General features: G+C 39.6%; 3 protein-coding genes across 4 annotated transcripts; 1 reads left to right on the forward strand and 2 right to left on the reverse strand.

Moving 5' to 3' along the window:
- Positions 1-181: 181 nt before the first annotated feature.
- On the reverse strand, positions 182-5,673 carry LOC110055925 (uromodulin-like). 2 transcript variants are annotated; one of them, XM_020762356.2, is made up of 4 exons: positions 5,066-5,673; positions 2,491-2,898; positions 1,876-2,004; positions 182-942 (listed from the first exon to the last, which is right to left on the reverse strand). In XM_020762356.2, exons 1-4 carry the CDS (start codon positions 5,133-5,135, stop codon positions 671-673), a joined length of 879 nt encoding a protein of 292 aa, XP_020618015.2. In that variant the 5' UTR covers positions 5,136-5,673; the 3' UTR covers positions 182-670. The 2 variants fall into 2 exon arrangements, with proteins under 2 accessions (XP_020618015.2, XP_020618014.2); XM_020762355.2 differs by lacking the exon at positions 5,066-5,673 and adding an exon at positions 4,188-4,356.
- Positions 5,674-8,509: 2,836 nt separating this feature from the next.
- LOC149102406 (uncharacterized) lies at positions 8,510-11,227 on the forward strand. Its single transcript, XM_089274491.1, has 3 exons — positions 8,510-8,606; positions 10,093-10,151; positions 10,894-11,227. Exons 2-3 carry the CDS (start codon positions 10,094-10,096, stop codon positions 11,181-11,183), a joined length of 348 nt encoding a protein of 115 aa, XP_089130617.1. The 5' UTR covers positions 8,510-8,606; position 10,093; the 3' UTR covers positions 11,184-11,227.
- A 375-nt stretch (positions 11,228-11,602) lies between these two features.
- LOC110055928 (uncharacterized) lies at positions 11,603-16,678 on the reverse strand. Its single transcript, XM_020762361.2, has 3 exons — positions 16,371-16,678; positions 13,985-14,368; positions 11,603-13,041 (listed from the first exon to the last, which is right to left on the reverse strand). Exons 1-3 carry the CDS (start codon positions 16,444-16,446, stop codon positions 12,734-12,736), a joined length of 768 nt encoding a protein of 255 aa, XP_020618020.2. The 5' UTR covers positions 16,447-16,678; the 3' UTR covers positions 11,603-12,733.
- Positions 16,679-17,416: the final 738 nt, after the last annotated feature.

Genomic DNA, 17,416 nt, shown 5'->3' on the forward strand with positions numbered 1-17,416 from the left:
AATTTAAGCTGTAAATTGCCTCTCGCAAACAAGGCGGTTGGAGGTTGACGAAATTGGCGATGTCACAAGCATTTGTTTCTTCCTCCTTCATACCTTGCACCCGTTTCCGCTACAATCTGAGGATCTCTTGAGGATCTCTAAAACAGGTTAAGGGCATTATAATGATCTTATGTGATCGATATTTTATCATAGCATAAACACAAACCTTTTATTTCTACTTAAGCACATGCTATATTACTGTATTAACATATTATTAAGGATTTTTCACTCATTTTTTCCAATATTTGTATAGTATCCAGCAGTATATCCGGCTTACATAACCAACAAGCAAAACGTACTTTCTAATGGATTTTTTGTCATGTCTGAAAATGGGATATCACTTTAACAGCATTATATACGGACATTATTTGCGCAGCAAGATACATCATTACTTCGAAGCTAATAACAGTTTTCGTTTACCGTCGTGGCGAGAAAAGAGAATTATTTGTTGGCTGCTGCCTGTTCTCCGCCCTAGATCCCTTATAATCATTATTCGATGACTCCATTTTTTTCTGCTATTCCTGCCTATACCTGTCACGCAGGCTATGTTTTAATTTACGACCCTCTTAATTGCTAAAAACAAAATTTTCGTCGTTTAATTTTATATTGTAGCGAAGCGATTGCAAGAGGGTCATTGTTTCTTCCAGTGATTATGAACAGCAGTACCATTGCCGCAGTATCGCAGGAAGCTTTTCCCGGTTCCAGGGAATTCATAGACGTAGAAATTTTTACACCGACGGACCAAAATTTGTTGTTTGAAGTAACAGCAATTACCGAGCCAGTGAAAACAGACTTCTCTGAGCACTGCGCCGTCGGAATGAGCAGGATGACCGTCTTTCAGCCAGCCAGTTGCGTGGGTGCCACAGTGATACAACTTGACGCATTTATCCGCCATCTCAAGTCCTATCGAGACCAGAAAGGTCATAAGAATGGAAGTCCGGGGGAGGTACTCGGTATATCTTTGGGTGGGGGTGTGCCTCTGGGCCACTGAAATCCTTACCTATACTAGACCATGATCAGCTTGATTTTGCAACCCTATTCTAGACTAGGCACTTACTAACCCCTACTCTATCCCCGACTGTCTATTTTGAATACAGAAACTTTATCACTATCATAGCCCAACTAGCCCGCGAACAGGTTCCCGGCGAGGACGGAAAAAAATTCCGGCGAGCGCGAAACAGAAGAATTCGGAGAGCAAAGTGATCGGGGCGGGAGCAGCCTGCGAACAGGCTCCCGGCGGGAACGGAAAGTCACCTCCGAGTTTAATTTCTATCAAAGAACCCAGGATAAAGCTAGCTAGCTCCTGGTCTAGATTAAATGTTTATACACTGGCCACTTCTCCGTTAAATGATACCCCATTCTAGATCAAAATTGCCAGATTTCTATGCCCTATCCCAGACTAAACCGCCTGAAAACAATACCCTTCACAGCAACACATACCCATATAGCTTATATCTGGGAGTAACCCCCCCCCCTGCCCCCTTCGGGAATGGAAGCATCAGAATGAGCGGATTGTCGACAAATGCTGCAAATTTTATTGTTGTAGAACATATTGTAAGAAAAGAGGCTTAAGTAATTAAGCGACATGAAACACAAAGCAAGTTCCTTTTTAGTTCTCATTGGAACACGAAAACAGTTTTTGAACATACTGCAATTGTAAATAGAGCCAAACTCTTCAAAGCGGGGGGGGGGGGGCATATTTTAGAGCCAAATCTAAACAGAGGCCCATGGGTTATGAAGGAGCGTACTAATAGAGGACTTTAATGACATCTAAGGAGGCTTATTCTGGGGATATGCGGGGGCGGGGGGGGGGGGATAACAAGGCTAGTTACTTACCCGCTTCATCTTTAAACCTGTACCATCCAGGAGTAAGTCCAATGTCAGTCAGTGATAAAAAAGGGTCATAAAATCCCTCTGCTCTGTTCATAGCGTCTAGCACGCCGTGATTCTTGCACTCGAGGGGAGCTGCATATTCAAGATGATAAACGTATTAGGAGCCTGCCAGCCCGTCTGTTTGTCAGTCCTCTCTCAATCAGCCAAAACGTTTTGTGCCAGTCAGTCAGTCAGTGATCCGGCAGCTAGTCAGCCCTATTAAGTGGGGCAACTGTCATTAGCACGTCAGTCAGTCAGTCAGTCAGTCAGCCAGCCAGCCAGCCATTCAGTCAGTCAGTCAGACGGTCAGTTATTCTGCAATTCAGTGAATACGTGAATTAGCATCTCAGTCAGTTAGTGTGTCAGTCAGGCAGTCACCCACTAAGTCGACCATCCCGTCAGTCATGTAGTCGCTAAATCTGTTTTTCGGTAAGCCAGTAAGTAAGTGAATCAGCATATTGAAATCAGTCAGTTACTATGTCAGTCAGAGATTCAGTCAGTCAGGTAGTCAGTCAGACAGCCAGTGAGCCAGTGGAAAAGTCATAATCAGTGATCACTCCAGTAGCTGCTACCACTTACCTTCCACAATACTGGAACTAGTTTCTTTGACGGTGTCCCCGCAATACCTTAGCGGACATTTGGGTGGAGGCTTCAATTGGTATACCATGAAATTACCGCAATTCCTGACATTAATAAATATCCACTCCTTACAGCACTCTCCTTCAAGATGAAAGCACACTCGTCGGCTCACCCTCCCATCCTGGGGCAAAGGATGGTCGCCGTCCAGCCAGCCAGGACCGTAGGCCCCGCAGTGAAACTTGGCCACACATTTCGTGGGCATCATGCGTCCAGCCTGCTCCGTAAACCTGTACCAGCCGGGCTGTAACTGGTTATCACATCTCTCGACTTTAAAGTCGTAGTAGGTGATACTCCGATATTCGCTGGTTAATTTAGTATACTGGGTGCATTCGTCAGCGTCGACGGCAGCTGCAGAGGGGAAAGATTAAGGATGACAGCCAGAATTAACACAAGGAACAAGAAAAAAAAAGCCGGAAAAAGGATGCTAAGTTTGAATCGTATCTTCTGGTGGTGACTGAGTGTCCGTTCGTGTACTTCACTATAGCACTTGCAAAACAAAATTCTGAAATTACTAGACTTGTGCGTAAAAAGCGAAATGTTACCAGAATAATTAAGCAGTGGAAATTTACGCGTGACGAATTTAGTCTAAAATAGTCTGCAGAATCGATCGAGTCTAAAAGAAATCTAAACGTGAAATGTGCGCTAGGGATATGCAGGGATAACCTATACGGACCCCTATACGCTTGGACACCCTTTAATGGCAGTCATTTAGACTATGTAGCTTTCAGTGGATGCACCTTCCATTCGGTGGCTAGGAGGCAATCATAGGTGTTCACTTATTTTTAGTTAACCATATTCTTGTGTTATTTACTGCACAGTAAGAAAAATGATAAGGACAAATGATACGGGTGATTGATTACGATCACGCGGTTAGTGTTGTCATAAATTACTGAGAACAAAAGAATTATTATGTCTACTTTTTAGAAATGAAACTGATCATAGCCATTTCCACTTGATATTCCAGTAAACACAGTAGGACACTCACATTAGAAAAATGGCTTTCCCCCTGAAAATGTGTTGGATTGATTTCAGCTCAGCCCTGTCTGCGAGCAGTACGTTGCTCGACATTCTTTCTGTGGTTTCTATTTTGTTTATCAACTTTAAACTGATCGACCTACGCCTGCAGTTATGTGCTTTACGGACGCATTAATTACATGTCCCGCCTCGTAAAGACTCTCAAGACAAGACCGTTACCTAGATGGCGCAAGATATTCGTCAAGAATTAAGTCGGTTGATTAAAGTTACTTTTATCCTCAGCCCCCTCTGCAAGTATTATACTCTACACTCTTTCTATAGTTTAAATTTTCTATGCACTTTGAATCGACGCCTGCATTTATGTGCTAGATAGATGGCTTTATTTCCCGCCTTGTAAAGAATACATCCGTTACCAAGTTCTCGCAGAATATTCGACAAGAATTTTACTGCTGAAGTCGACTCGACCTGCACAAACTTGACAGAAATCCATGTGACGCTTTTGAGTCGAGAGACAAAGAAGAAGCTTAGCTTTATACAGAGAATGCTTTAGCGCTTCCTTAGCTTTGTAGGCTTACTAGTACGATCAACACGTCATTGATAAGTATTATGTTCTTAAGAAAATATAACAGACTAGAGAAATATGAATTTCAGTAACAAATTACCTGCCACATACAGAACACAAAGCAAGGTACTTTGCAGACGTGCTAAGAATCCAGCGACATGTAAAACGGAACGCTTCATAGTTTCAAACATAAACAACCTCTATCACTATTCTGTATATACGTTTATAGGAAAATCGTTACACTTGATCAAACATTCGTTAAAAAACTGCATTGCAAATTGTAGTCAAACAAACGCGCGAGAAATTAAGGGTGAACTCGACCGTGCATATTATAACATTGGTTTTTGACGATGTTTAGTTACTTTGTTGGACAAGTTGAGTGTCGTATACTTCAGATAAAACACTGATAATGCCCTACTTTCTATCTTCTTTTTTTCCTAAATATCTTGCGAGCTTAAGGCGCAAAACATCCTGAATATAAACTGATGTTTTGGCGCCAAAGTATTTTTAGGCAAAACTATTGTTCTCTCCTGTAATGTATTCCTTTTTGCGTCCTTTGTCCATTTGCAATCAAACAACAGACTTCTACATTGAAGTGTTTAGACTATGTACGAAGAATAAAATCAAAATGCGATGTGTATATCGCCAGACACCAGACAATCTGACTATTAGTATTTTATGTTTTCATGTCAGTATATAATTAATATGCATATATATTATTAGCCTCACAGAATACTTAGAAAACCATATGCAAAAAAGTATAAGGGTAGTAGATTCTCTCACACCCCATTCAGACGTTGTTTTGCTTAATTTTGCTTGTAAGACGTTAAAAAAATAGCACGTAAAATGACTTAGAAAGTAATTTTCAGCTACCATATGTAATACAGCAATCAGTGAAGTTCCTTTTGTAAGCGGAATAATGATCCGTGTCACATGGATAAACAACACGACTTAATCGTGTTTGTGTGACTCACGTACCTTGGCACAGCACCAAATAACTCATAAAGAACAGCAAGGAAATGCTCCCAACTATGTTGAAGTCTTCCATTAAAAAAAGTCCGCAATTAAAACTTTGAACTTTTCTAAATGGCCTGCAGTGCTCCAGGATGTAACAGTTCAAACGCTCTCAGCTTCCGTGAACCAATGAAGTTCAAGGTTTCAATCGATGTCGTTACCAGGAAAACTGAGGAGTCGTTTTTTCTTAAGTCTTAGCTAGTTTCCTCAGCGACCGACTCTTGCTTCAGTCTGATGGATGACAGAACGCATTCAATTAAAAAAAAAAAAAGAACGGAAATACGTATACATAACTGAACTTAAGTAACTGTTTTCCTTTAGACTTCTGTTTGAAACCCTAGAGACGCATTTCAAACCGAACGTCTTGGAAACCTTGTTGACCTGTTTTGAACATTCTGTTTCTTTTTCAAAGTTAGTTCAGAGTTAGAAGAGTAGTGCAGATCTGTAGTTGAACTGATAAATATTATAAAGTAGTATTTTGTTACTTGTACTTTCAGCGACAGTGAAAGGAAAAAGAAATACAAAGAAAGAAAAAGGTCAAAAAGGGAGGTTAAGGATATAGAGAGCATAAAAAAAAATTAATTGAAATATATCCTTGGTATACAGGAGTAACATTTAACAACGGTAAGTACAAATATGGACTAGGAAAACTATAACTAAATATTTGTCAGTTCAGTCTCCTGTTGTGGTATCCTAGGCAACAAACGTGTATCTAACTGGAATCTGCTACCTACACATAACACTTGCAAATACATTTGTATTGATTCTGTTCACAATAGCAAGACAAATGACAGAATATTGGTTATCTTTCAGAAGGATTAGTTTATCTTAGAACATGGCAAATAACGCTCTCAAGCTATTACTCGTGTCTCTGATAGTTTGCTCATATCTTCAAAGCACTTGGTTGAAATCTTATGAAGGTAACGTACGAACCTCATTAACCATCCCTTACTAGTGCCTTTTAATTTAACGAAGCCAGCCATTTAAGTCCTCTCAAGAAACAGAAACTGTTTTGTTCATGGGAATGTTTTGGCATATAAATTGAGGGTGAAGAAATACCTGGGTTTGTTTTACCTATTTGACGAGCGATGAGGGTAAAGGATGTCCAGGTAACGATTCACAAAACATATTAAGCTATCCATTGGATGATGGCTTCTCCCGGCCGGTAAATAAAGAGAGAATCAAGAGAACGGTAAGCGTTTTTTTTTTTTTCCTTAAATGTCTAGAGAGTGAAGTATGAAAACGAAGAGTGTCGCAAATTTTTATCACTCTTACTGGTTTATATTAGAACTGAGTAGTATCAGCAGATGGCTGGCTTAGTTTCAGTCACATTTCGTTATTGTTGATGACTTGTGGTGCATGTCGATTCATTAAAATTAAGGTCTTCCAAATTATAATTGTTGTCCATGTTGGCGCATCTAAGTGACTCAATACTGACTTAGCTCAGAGCTCGCAATAACTCAGTTATCATGATGAAAACAATGTTAATCGTACGAAGTTTCTGAATATCAAACGATTTAATCTAATCACAGCTAGATGGACTGTGAGTCGGCAGGTCTATACATTAGGCCTCGGTTTTCAAAGGACGATATATAATAAGTCAAATATAATTCTCGCATTTTGATTGGTTTTTATTTATGATCTATTGAAGGAAAGACGCAGAGATGACGTCATAACACCTTTTTTTGTTTTTCTTTTCCTCAAAAACCTCTTCAGTTTTTCAACTTGGACATTTCGCCGAGTAAATAATATCTGAAAAACATTCAAGTAAAAGCCGTTTAAACTATATGCATTGAGGTTTTCGATCTTGAGATCATAAAAGTTATGATGATCTCAATGTTCAAAAACGTTGAACGTACATAGTTTTTCACAGCTTTTTATTAGCTTAAAAAAATTAATTTCTTTTTCAATTGGTTTTCTTCTGTTGCTTTCAATTTCGAGCACGTTCAATTCAAAGGAACGTCAATCTCGGGCTAATAAACTAGTTTGACCTACGACTCGTCCATGGCAGGCAAGTTAAACAGACTGATCCAAACTATCTAGGTCAAAAAAGAAAACCATTGGCTCGCCTTCCAGAGTCACCCTACCTCAGTTCAAAGCGAATGATCTTTCCAAAAAATAATTAAACGATGCTGCTGGCAAACTGTAAAGCAAGACAAGTTTTTTGCATGTAAGTCTTTCCAACAAGGGCTTTCTTAAGCTTTAAACAGTGTCCATTGCTAATCCTGGTTTTGTCCGGCATTTCTTAGATCCTTCACAACAAAAAGACGCAGAAGAAAATAGCTTGAGCTGTGAAGAAAAATGCTTCCCTGATTGTATGACGCATGCCCTCACCGAGTGTGTGGAGGCCTGCCAACGCTTCTGTCCAGTTATATAACCCGTTGTCGCCTATTTACCGAGGTATTCACTTTAGTTGCTAATAACAACGAATTTAGAGTCAAATAGAAGCATAATAAAACCCCGAAACGCAGCTACATTCACTATAGCACAAGAAAAGATCAAGGTACTTGCCTTGACCCTCTATCTCTTGCTATAGTACTAATATGTGTCCAGTGTGTTTCACTTCATGAGTGAAATCAGTCCTCGGAGTATCAAATGACTGAACTGTATGACAATCTGTAAAGAAATTTCAATTTGAGAGACCAGTGAAAAGTCGAACTTAAGTATATAGTCTATAGGCTGCTCCTCGTCTCTCCCATACACCTGCTGAACTAACCTTGTTCCCAGGGTTCCCAATTTTTAGGGGGAAAGCCCTGGGAATGAGGTTACTGCTTAACCTTCTTTTACCTCTGGTGGGATGCCAGGCTCCAAGGCTTTCACTCCCTGTAGTGTCTCTGTCTTGTTTTACGTAAGCTTAAGTATGGTTTTCAAAGTGCATGCAGGCCCGGGTTGTTCGAAAGGATAAATCGCTATCCAGCGGAAAATTGTTGGCAAAAGAAAAAGTACGCCATAGTGATTTATTCGGTGGATAGCGTTATCCACCCTTTGAACAATTCAACTGGGCCCGGACTGCCAAATAAAACCACATAAGACACGTACTCAACGGGACCCGACCAAGTCTAGTTCTGGCCCTCTACGTCTGTACCCAACGCTACGCTTTAGGGCGGAGAGCTGAGGGCGTAGCGTTGCGTGACAGAGAGCTAGAGATGGCCAGAACTGGATTTTATAGGACCCGACTGAAAACGATAAATTATCTCCGAACTCTCATATTCTCCGTATAGTACGAACAAGAACAAATACTCCTTTTCAGAGAACAGTGGAGAGGAGTGTGCAGTGAAAATAAACATTCTGCATCTATTTTAAATCATTTTTCTCGCTCCCTCCACCCTTGACCGTTCCCTTCTCACAAAGCTGTTTTCATTTTCAATGTTTGCGACAGAATTTGTTACGCCCTGGCGAGTGTTTTATTGAACGATTGTAAATAATTGGGGAATCGAATTAGTAAAACGTCAATTCTATTTTCAACTCTTCTGGAGAGGTTTGCTTTTTCTGCCTTACCAAACAGGTATGTCAAGCTGTACGACATGAACTAAGCAGGGTAGTTTTAGATAGTACTGCAATTTGTACCTACCCCATTTTAAACACGTTTTGCCTTTTAAAGTGGAAATACTTGGGATTCTTCATTCTCCGGGGAATGCTTACTGCAATTTAGTTTTAAGGTCGATAGGAAGGTTTGGCGTCACATGATAGGTCATTCACGTTGATGATCAGTCCAACCTTGATTGTTGCCAGTTTGAAAATTAAAAGAGCTGCTATTCGCCACCTTAAAAATTTGTTGTACCATTTTATTGTTCACACAAAGACAGATTGTCCCGTTTAACGACTTTTGCGTCGAGGAGACAGCATTGGCTTTATTTGCCACGAAATAATTCATTTTGAGCGCCCGAGGTGGCAAATGTATACGATAATTTAGATTGTAACGTTAAGATTTAAACTGACTATAGTACTGATCCGTTTTAAATCTTGTGAAGTGAAGTAATTTTGTCACCCATCGACCAGATCCTGACTGCAGTATGGGCAACACAACAGAAACATTTCATTGCCTCCGAATACAATGTATGCATTTAATTTCTGTTTGCCTTAGTCAATTGTCGGGTTTTGAAGTGGTCTTGTAAACAGAATAAATTTACGGGCTTGCTTGCTAAGTGAGGCAACCCGCCTACGGTCGTAGGAAAATAGCCCGCGTTTATAAGCAATACTACCAACCCCGCCATTACGGGGTGAACTTTCTTGAGGTTAACCTCGTAGAAAGACAAAATGGCGGTTGAACAACGTGTTGCTCTGTTAGCTTTTTTAATTCCACTAGCTGCTTCTGCTGCAACGATTTACTTGATCGACTGTCCATTCCTCGTTCTTTAGAAACCTCTTGCAATTCTTGGCGGCTGCTACCTGGTTTTCGTTCTCGTAGAGAACGGGGACCTTTCTCTAGCCTTGTGCTATCGACGGCAAAGTAGTCGAAGTGGTGGTGTTTACACGGACTTGAAGCGTCACTTTCACTCTCAATTCTTGGCAGGGCAGAAGAAGTCGGCAAAAACTTGCTTGCCGGGTTTGTAGTCGCGGGCAGATATATATACGGTTGTGGTTTAGAATTTGGTGAACTTTCAGATACAACATGAACACCACTCCGGCTAGGCGGGTTATCCTACCTTGAAACGTTTACATGGTAAAATATGACAACCGTTGAGAGGGCTACGCTATCCGCCAGACCTGGCAACCTGCCTGGGTGGATTACGCCACCTATCAAGTGAAAGTGATCAATACAAAATGAGAGATTATATGGACCTGCGGACCTACCCGGGATGCCCCACCTCCAACTGAAACAGGCCCTAAAGCTTGGGATTCCAAAGAGTGGTCGGGTTAATTAAGTTTCATTTTCAGAAATTTCCTGAGCATACTTTTACGGGACAGAAATAAATGCCCGGATTGGGACGAAAGTAAGGTGGGCTTCCAAACGTTTTTCGTGATTTCTTATAATTCGTTTTTAAATTCAGAATGAGGTGCTCCGTTGTGCTCCTGGCGGTCATGATTTCGCCTTACATGTTCGATCCAGGTGAGCTGCTGTGATAATGTAAAGGAGAGGATATTGGGGCCTATTGAAAAAAAGTACATTAACTAAATGATACTTACTCGAGTGTTTGTCTGAAAACTTACGCAGGCAAATGTAACAATTATGGAGTGTAGCCATGCAGTAAAATGCTTTCGCAGCATTGTCTCATCCCATACAAGCTAAGAGATATTATGTCACACAAAAAATGAGATCTTCGGCTCGCCCACCTTTCGATATGGACGACTACTTACGCTCGCTCGAGTCCCGTCAGACACGTCCATAAATCTACTTGCAAGGAGGAATGCTTAAAGTTTAGCAACTTGAAGATTAGTGTACAGTCTCAGCTGCAGTCTTTGCACCAAGGATCCGTTGTATTCTAGCAATGTATTAAAGTAGTAGACTTAGAGCCCCTTCAAAGGTCATACGTACATCAATATGATGGAAATTCTCTTTTCGGATTGTCATACACTTCTTTTCACTCAAGTTTTGAAACGTTGATATCCACCACTGGAGTCAAAGACCCCAAGTCGATAATTTTCCTGTTCTAGTTTCATCAGAGCGCTAACATATGCTGGTAGAAAATATTAAATGGCACGAGCTTGAAGCTTTGATAAGAGGGTGGGTCGGGGCTTGGACACATTTATCCTGAAGTAAGACAAGCTTTCTTTGGCCTTTATCTGATCACAGTAAGTTTAAACGCCAGGTTGATTCTCCTTCTTTAAAACTCAGTTTCGCTTGTTTGCAGTCTTGTCTCTTCGCTGCCATGTGTGCCTCAGCTATTTGTCGTGGGAGGACTGTGCAAAGTCACAGGATCCTTTAACCTGTGAGCCCGAGGATACGCACTGCCTCCGTCAAATGGTGCATGTCGACATGGGCTTCTTTAACACAACAACGTTCGTGAAGACTTGCGCAACATCTGATAAATGCACACCCGACGCCGTGCGTCGGTGCAAAAACAGCAGTGGTTTTGGGCAGATGGGCATTAAAGATGTGAAATGTGACCTGGAATGCTGCCAAGGAGATTTGTGTTATTAGTAATAGAAAGACGGAGCTAATAAAATATGGATCAGTGAAAATTACTCTCCGGTGGGTAAGTTTCCCCTTTGTTTCCTGGAACCGTGATTTTGATTTTGAGATAAATATCCATCTGTAATCACGCGAAGAAAATGAAGAAGTATGACTGCTTTATCCAAGAGACGTACTCCACCCCTTTCACCTTCTCTTGTTCCACACTATTCCCACCTCTCAGTCACCAGCTTATTTCATGTCGCAATATCTGGTTGCTAAGCAACTGATCGCACTACGACAGTATTCCGAGCGCTCTTGAGTTGTTCAGTGGTTAATTGGATACTAAAACTCGGACACTTTACGATGGTTTCAACGAAGATTCCCAAATGCTGTTACTGTTCCCGTGATCACGTACTGCACTATAAATGGAGCCAACAGAGGAGACATTTCAATGTTAAACCGTCTTATTCACTTTTAATGTGACTAGTTTTAACTTATGCTGACTGTTAACAGCTTATAAATAAAGGAACTACTACTGCTACCGACAGCTGAACATGTCCAGTAGCTCTTTTAAATATCAACCGAAAACGTGACTGAAAAAAAAGCATAGGTGTTGGCGAAGAAAGCACTTATTGTCCCGTTCTCTACACTTTTAACCACAAAACGTTTAACATACAGCTTGGATTTCACGATGTGATCTAAGTCTTCTTTTTTCGGAACCCTTAGTTCTTAATTACAATAAAAATATTACCGCTAAAAATAAATATTTCAAGGGTGAGAAATAACATGACCAATTAAAAATAAAATATACATGTACAATCAACTTAACCAACCTGCAACCTAAATAGGAAGAATTAGTAGTATTATCTCACAAGTAATTATTTCCTGTACAACAAAATTTAAATCAAGAAACTCCTTTTTGAATTTCAACTTCCCTTGCAGAAATCCTGCATGCCGGTATTGTAACAGGAGTTCCAATTGCAAATTTTGTTTCATAATTAGCTTGCAAGCATAGACTACAACCAGTTAGAAATCTGTTGATAAAATTTAGTCATGTAGTTGTTCTTAATTGTTACAAATGATCTTTCACTGAAAAAAGTTTTGTGTAACTTCAGATATTAAACAGCATTACATGTATTCTGTCCCAGCCTCTCACAGTTCAAATTGCCATGTGTAGAATGAGCAAAAACATGTTTATTATGACATCAGTGATGAAGTACTTTATCAGTGTTGTTATTGTTTCATTTCATTTGTAAATACTTGTAATGTTTTGAGGTTTGGCGATGAAAATGAATGTGTACACTACCTAAAAGTAAACACTACTTTCCACCCTTCTCCCCTTTCAGTCACATGACATTTGTAGTAAATATACATACATGTACCACTGAATATATCACTTTGGTTAAAACATAATGCATTTACCCCTTACGTAAACTACACAGTACATACATGTACATGTATGACAGCTTTCAGTTACAAGAGTAATAGAGTACAACTACAGTAACAAGAAAGCTAACTACACAAGTCATATGTATTTAGAACAGTTACTGTATAAGTAAACTACTAAGATCTCCTCGTTAAGAAACAACATCCACTCCATCCACCTCCATGGTCAAGTGTGGTTTCTCTGTACCAAGCAGCGCATCATTGTCAAACTCACCAATGTCTGTGCGATAAACAAATGGAATGTCAGTTATGGGATCCAGGAGTGAGAAGTCCAGGTCATCATAGTTGCGATTTGTGAGTTCTACTGTCCAGAAAGGCTTTTTAACACTAAACTGTCTGCTTTTGAAATGGCGATAGATCAGAAATGCAGTGGTAGCAAGGCAGCCAACTCCAAATGTGGTACAAACAGCGACTATGATTTTCTCCTTTGTTGAAAACCCTGAAGCAAAGTACAATGTGGTAACAGGAGTTAAAATACATGTACATTGTACAAGAATTATTTGAAAAAATTAACAGTAACCAACTTCTGCACATGTATACAATAAATTGCACATGTACCAGAAGTGTTTATTATTTCATGCAACCAAAAATACTGTGTACAAGAATGACCCAAGTGAATGATTTATTCATGATGATACCTTTTAAAACCAATGACAATTTAGGTAACAAAAAAGAATTTCATAGAAATGAATGTAACATATAATTCTCAAACTCATGAAAAATGTATCCAGTTTAAAGAAAGGAAAACATGTCTGTGATGGGATTTGGATATCGGATCTTACAAAGCATGATACTTTTACAATTTCATTTTTCATTTTCTCTCCACCTTTAGTTTCAATTGAGAAGACATACATGTATGAAACACTTGAGAGTGTGTTTCACCACATTTTCAAACACCTTGAAGTCCATAAAAAATATTCTGAAGCTGTGAGTTGCTTTTTCAACTCTCTCCTCCGAGTTTGGAAAAGTGATAAAACAGTCAATATGTTGTATTTGACATACAATAGATCACATGACCTTCAGCTACATCAGCATGTCCTCAATAACATCATCATGATGTCATTCATTCATTACACTCATAAAGCCATACTTGTGTTGTTCCATGAAATGTCCACACCCCTCCCTGTATGGCTGTGGTTTGAATCCTCCCCCTTCCCACTGTCACCCAAACCCCACACCTCTGGAAATTCCAGTTTAGCCTGAAGTTCAGTCCAGTTTAGATTGGCTTTAGAAACCCCTCTCCATCTTGGAAAGTATAGATCCACAGTGACCTTTCCTGGGTTGGGCATAAAAATTCCCAGGAACCACATGTTAATGCCATTTGTGACACCCTTATATGCAGAAATATTTACAGAATTGTGCATAAACATATGAAAACCTACCAGACTTTTTTGCTTCCACTTTGTCCTTCTCCATGACACAATTCTTAATAAAGGAATTTACATCACGATCATTGCCTGAACATCCCTTGCAGTCCAAACTTGTACCATTATATCGACAGATAAAGCACTTATGATTCCCTTTATCACAAGGATCTTTAAGCTGGCTAGCACCAATATTACACATGCAGGCATTACAAGATCCTTGAAGAGTAGTTTCATTATTATCAAAGCCTGCTGCACAGTTACTACATAGCAAGTTGTCTCTTAAGTTCTCTTTGCAATTGACACAAGATATCGTTCCATTGTCTAACAGTCTGCATGCAGCTGATGAAACGTTCCTTAGGCATGTTAGGCAGTGGATTCCAAGCTTGTCTGTCAAATCAACTGCAATGAGAGAGAATAAAGCTCATGTTGGTGAATGGCTAAAAAGGAAACATAATTTCAGTGATTCTTCTTCACAGTAGTTAAAATCATCCCTTGGATAACTTCTATTGGGAGTCAAAATGTGTCTGCTGCTACTGGATTTTCACCTATTGCATTTCATATATTAGTAAATTAGTATGCACCTGAATTATATAAATAGGACCATCACTATGCATTTACACTAAAAGTAAATTTTCTCAGTGTGAGTCTTGCAATTAACTTGTATTTTCATGAAGCCCTGAGCATGAGTCAATAACTTATACATTTGTTCAAGTTGCTCAAGTAGTGAGTACACACGCTGGGAACTAGTAATAACTCAAGAACATCATCTCCTTGCCTTTTGGTATTTTTTTGTGCAACACGACATTGACAATGAAGAAGATGGGGAAAAACTATGAAAGCAGATATCAAATACATGTATACTTATACAGTGTATGTCTTTTCTTTAATCCTTTAATGTTTTTTGTATTTCAGGCCTTTTTATTCTCCAGGTGCGCTTTGCTTTGCAACATATTGACCAACAATCACTTCTCAACTTGAGAAAAGGTTGCCATATTCTGTTGCCTGAAAATTCACATTTTGCTGAATACTTTATTCATTTCAACAAGGAAATCTACTGTAGTCTGATAATATAATAATAATAAAAATAGTAATAATAATATAACAATAATAATAATATAATAATAATAATAATAATAATAATAATCAAATATTTATCCAGGATAACCCTTCAGTACAAAGTCCTGTTATCAACAGGGTCCTGCTGACTAAGAATTAAAAAGTAATAAATAAAAATTATTAAGATATATAAAATAAGATACTGGGGATTGACCTGAAATTGATAAAGAGTTGCCTGCATTATGTCATGAATGGTACTTTTGGGTATCACACAACCTTTTAAAAGAAAAGCAGGGAGTTATTTACTTCTGTGAGCAAAAATGCAGAACTATAAGTGCCTGGTTCAAGCTTCCATAAGCTTCTTGTTCACTCGGCAAACGTAAACACATCTGGGAACATTTTGGATTGATAGAAATCACAATAATATCACAGTTGACTCACCAGTTACATTTAGTATATGGTCAAATAAACTCTTAGATTTCAAAGTTGGAAAAAAGCACTTAATATGACTGGCCCCAAGGGAAACACCTCAAGGCGAAGCCAGAAAGAGCATTGACTGTCAAGGGAAAACAAAACTCACTGTTTCCTTTGGTGTCAGTCACTTTGCATTATATTAGACCTCCCAACTAAAATACATGTAGCACAAACTGAAAAACTTATTCGCTTGACACCAGCAGGCACACAAATCTGACACAGTTCAAGGTGCATGACCTGATCACGTCATATGCAAGTTGAAAATTCCTGTTGCTGTTTGCATAGTGTGTTAGGGAGTCTTTTCTCTGCCCTTGGGACATGTTGAGAGCTAGTGAGTTTTGATCGATGACATCCAAAACATTCTCCTCCAATCAGAAAACGTATTTTAGTTGGGAGGTATAACAAACCCATTAAATGACACTGAATAATCATCATATACCAGTCGGAAAATAATTGAAGTGTCAGATTCAGACATTATGAGCGCTTTTATAACGAGTTAAAATAAAAATAATGAAAATAAATACCTCTACATTAAAGCCATAAAACAACGACTGGGATAATACATTGTAATTTTGATTTGAAGAATCAGTCTCGTGTACATCTACAGGAGCTTACACCTCAGAGAAACGGATCACAGCACAGATACACGCCTTGCAACCATGACTGCAGGGCTCTTTCATGGACCTTAATTAACGCTTCGTTAACATAAATATTGCACGTGAAAGTGAGAGCTAGCCAAGTAATATTACTGGAACATATGCATATTCAACTAGCTTGCTCGCTCTGTCTCAGATTAATTTGCTGAAACGCTCTTAAAACATCGGAAAACACACGATCTAGTCCAAAGAAACGTGCAGCAAAACTTTCCTACCTTTGGCTCCGTCGTCTTGTGCTTTTATCGACGCAGAAAGAATTGTTAAAACGAGTAACCTTACATCCACTTCCATGTCGAGTGGAATCACTGTAGAACCACGCACGTACGAATAAAATGATATTGCGATCGGATCTGCAAACTGATTTTGCACAATTTTACCATAACATGAAAATGTGCCCGAAACAAGGAACTTTACGCTACTTCTGTTGCAGAGTCAGGCATTTGGCGGAAGAATTCACACAATAGTGCTTCGCTAACAATAATTTTCCCAGGCCTTGAAAGAAAAATTTTTTGGTGGAAGCTTTGTGGCCGCTCTCTCATTGCAATCGTGAGGAAACTGGCACGGGCAAAGATTCGATGACGTCATCTTTCCAACCACAGACCTACCAGCCCTGATACCCTGAGAAAAGCAAGCGCATTGAACTATTTGAACCTGTCTCTGATGCCTTGTTCTAGTGTTTGCGTTTTTCTTGATTCGTTACTTTTTTATTCCAGTGTTTGTTTACAGCCGTCTTCATGGGATCAACTGATTTATCAGGGGCGAATCCAGGATTTTTCTTAGGAGGGAGTGCACCACTGAAGAAATGGCGTAACTGACCGGTGAGGTAAACAACTTCTGAAAGCGAATACGAAGAAGAAGACTTCATCTCGGGGGAGGGGGGGGGGGGGTGTGGGGGGGGGGGAGTTGCGCAAGGGCTGCACCCCGGCTAGATCCGTCCCTGTTTAAATTGCCAGGGAAGTGCCGATTAAGGTGGATTCAGGACGACTTTCGTTTTTGGATAGGACAAATCAAGTCACTGCACTGGCGTATATTGTAATTCTTTCCCAATTTTATTCCACTTCTCTTTATTCAGTTCTCTTTGCGCCACTTACCTTCAGGTCATATATGGTCTGTCCACAGCAGTTTATTTTTTTGCTACGACTTATTTTTCTTCGAGCGTGCCTGTAATCCCACGCGCAGGGTTGACATTTCGCTAAGCTTACGATTTCGACGAACTCAAGATAAAAAAGAGGGTCTATGAACAGGCTAGTTCATATACGCC

The sequence above is a fragment of the Orbicella faveolata genome, unplaced genomic scaffold, assembly GCF_042242905.1.
Source record: "Orbicella faveolata isolate gen_17 unplaced genomic scaffold, um_ofav_v1 contig_36, whole genome shotgun sequence".
NCBI lineage: Eukaryota > Metazoa > Cnidaria > Anthozoa > Scleractinia > Merulinidae > Orbicella > Orbicella faveolata.

Coding starts and splice junctions, on each gene's coding strand:
- LOC110055928 (XM_020762361.2), bottom strand. CDS start 16,446: ATGGAAGTGGATGTAAGGTTACTCGTTTTAACAATTCTTTCTGCGTCG. Junction 14,369..16,370: donor ACAAGACGACGGAGCCAAAG/GTAGGAAAGTTT, acceptor CTCTCATTGCAG/TTGATTTGACAGACAAGCTT. Junction 13,042..13,984: donor AGTGGAAGCAAAAAAGTCTG/GTAGGTTTTCAT, acceptor ACTTTGCTTCAG/GGTTTTCAACAAAGGAGAAA.
- LOC149102406 (XM_089274491.1), top strand. CDS start 10,094: ATGAGGTGCTCCGTTGTGCTCCTGGCGGTCATGATTTCGCCTTACATG. Junction 10,152..10,893: donor GCCTTACATGTTCGATCCAG/GTGAGCTGCTGT, acceptor GCTTGTTTGCAG/TCTTGTCTCTTCGCTGCCAT.
- LOC110055925 (XM_020762355.2), bottom strand. CDS start 4,278: ATGTTTGAAACTATGAAGCGTTCCGTTTTACATGTCGCTGGATTCTTA. Junction 2,899..4,187: donor TTGTGTTCTGTATGTGGCAG/GTAATTTGTTAC, acceptor TCCCCTCTGCAG/CTGCCGTCGACGCTGACGAA. Junction 2,005..2,490: donor TAGTTCCAGTATTGTGGAAG/GTAAGTGGTAGC, acceptor TTGAATATGCAG/CTCCCCTCGAGTGCAAGAAT.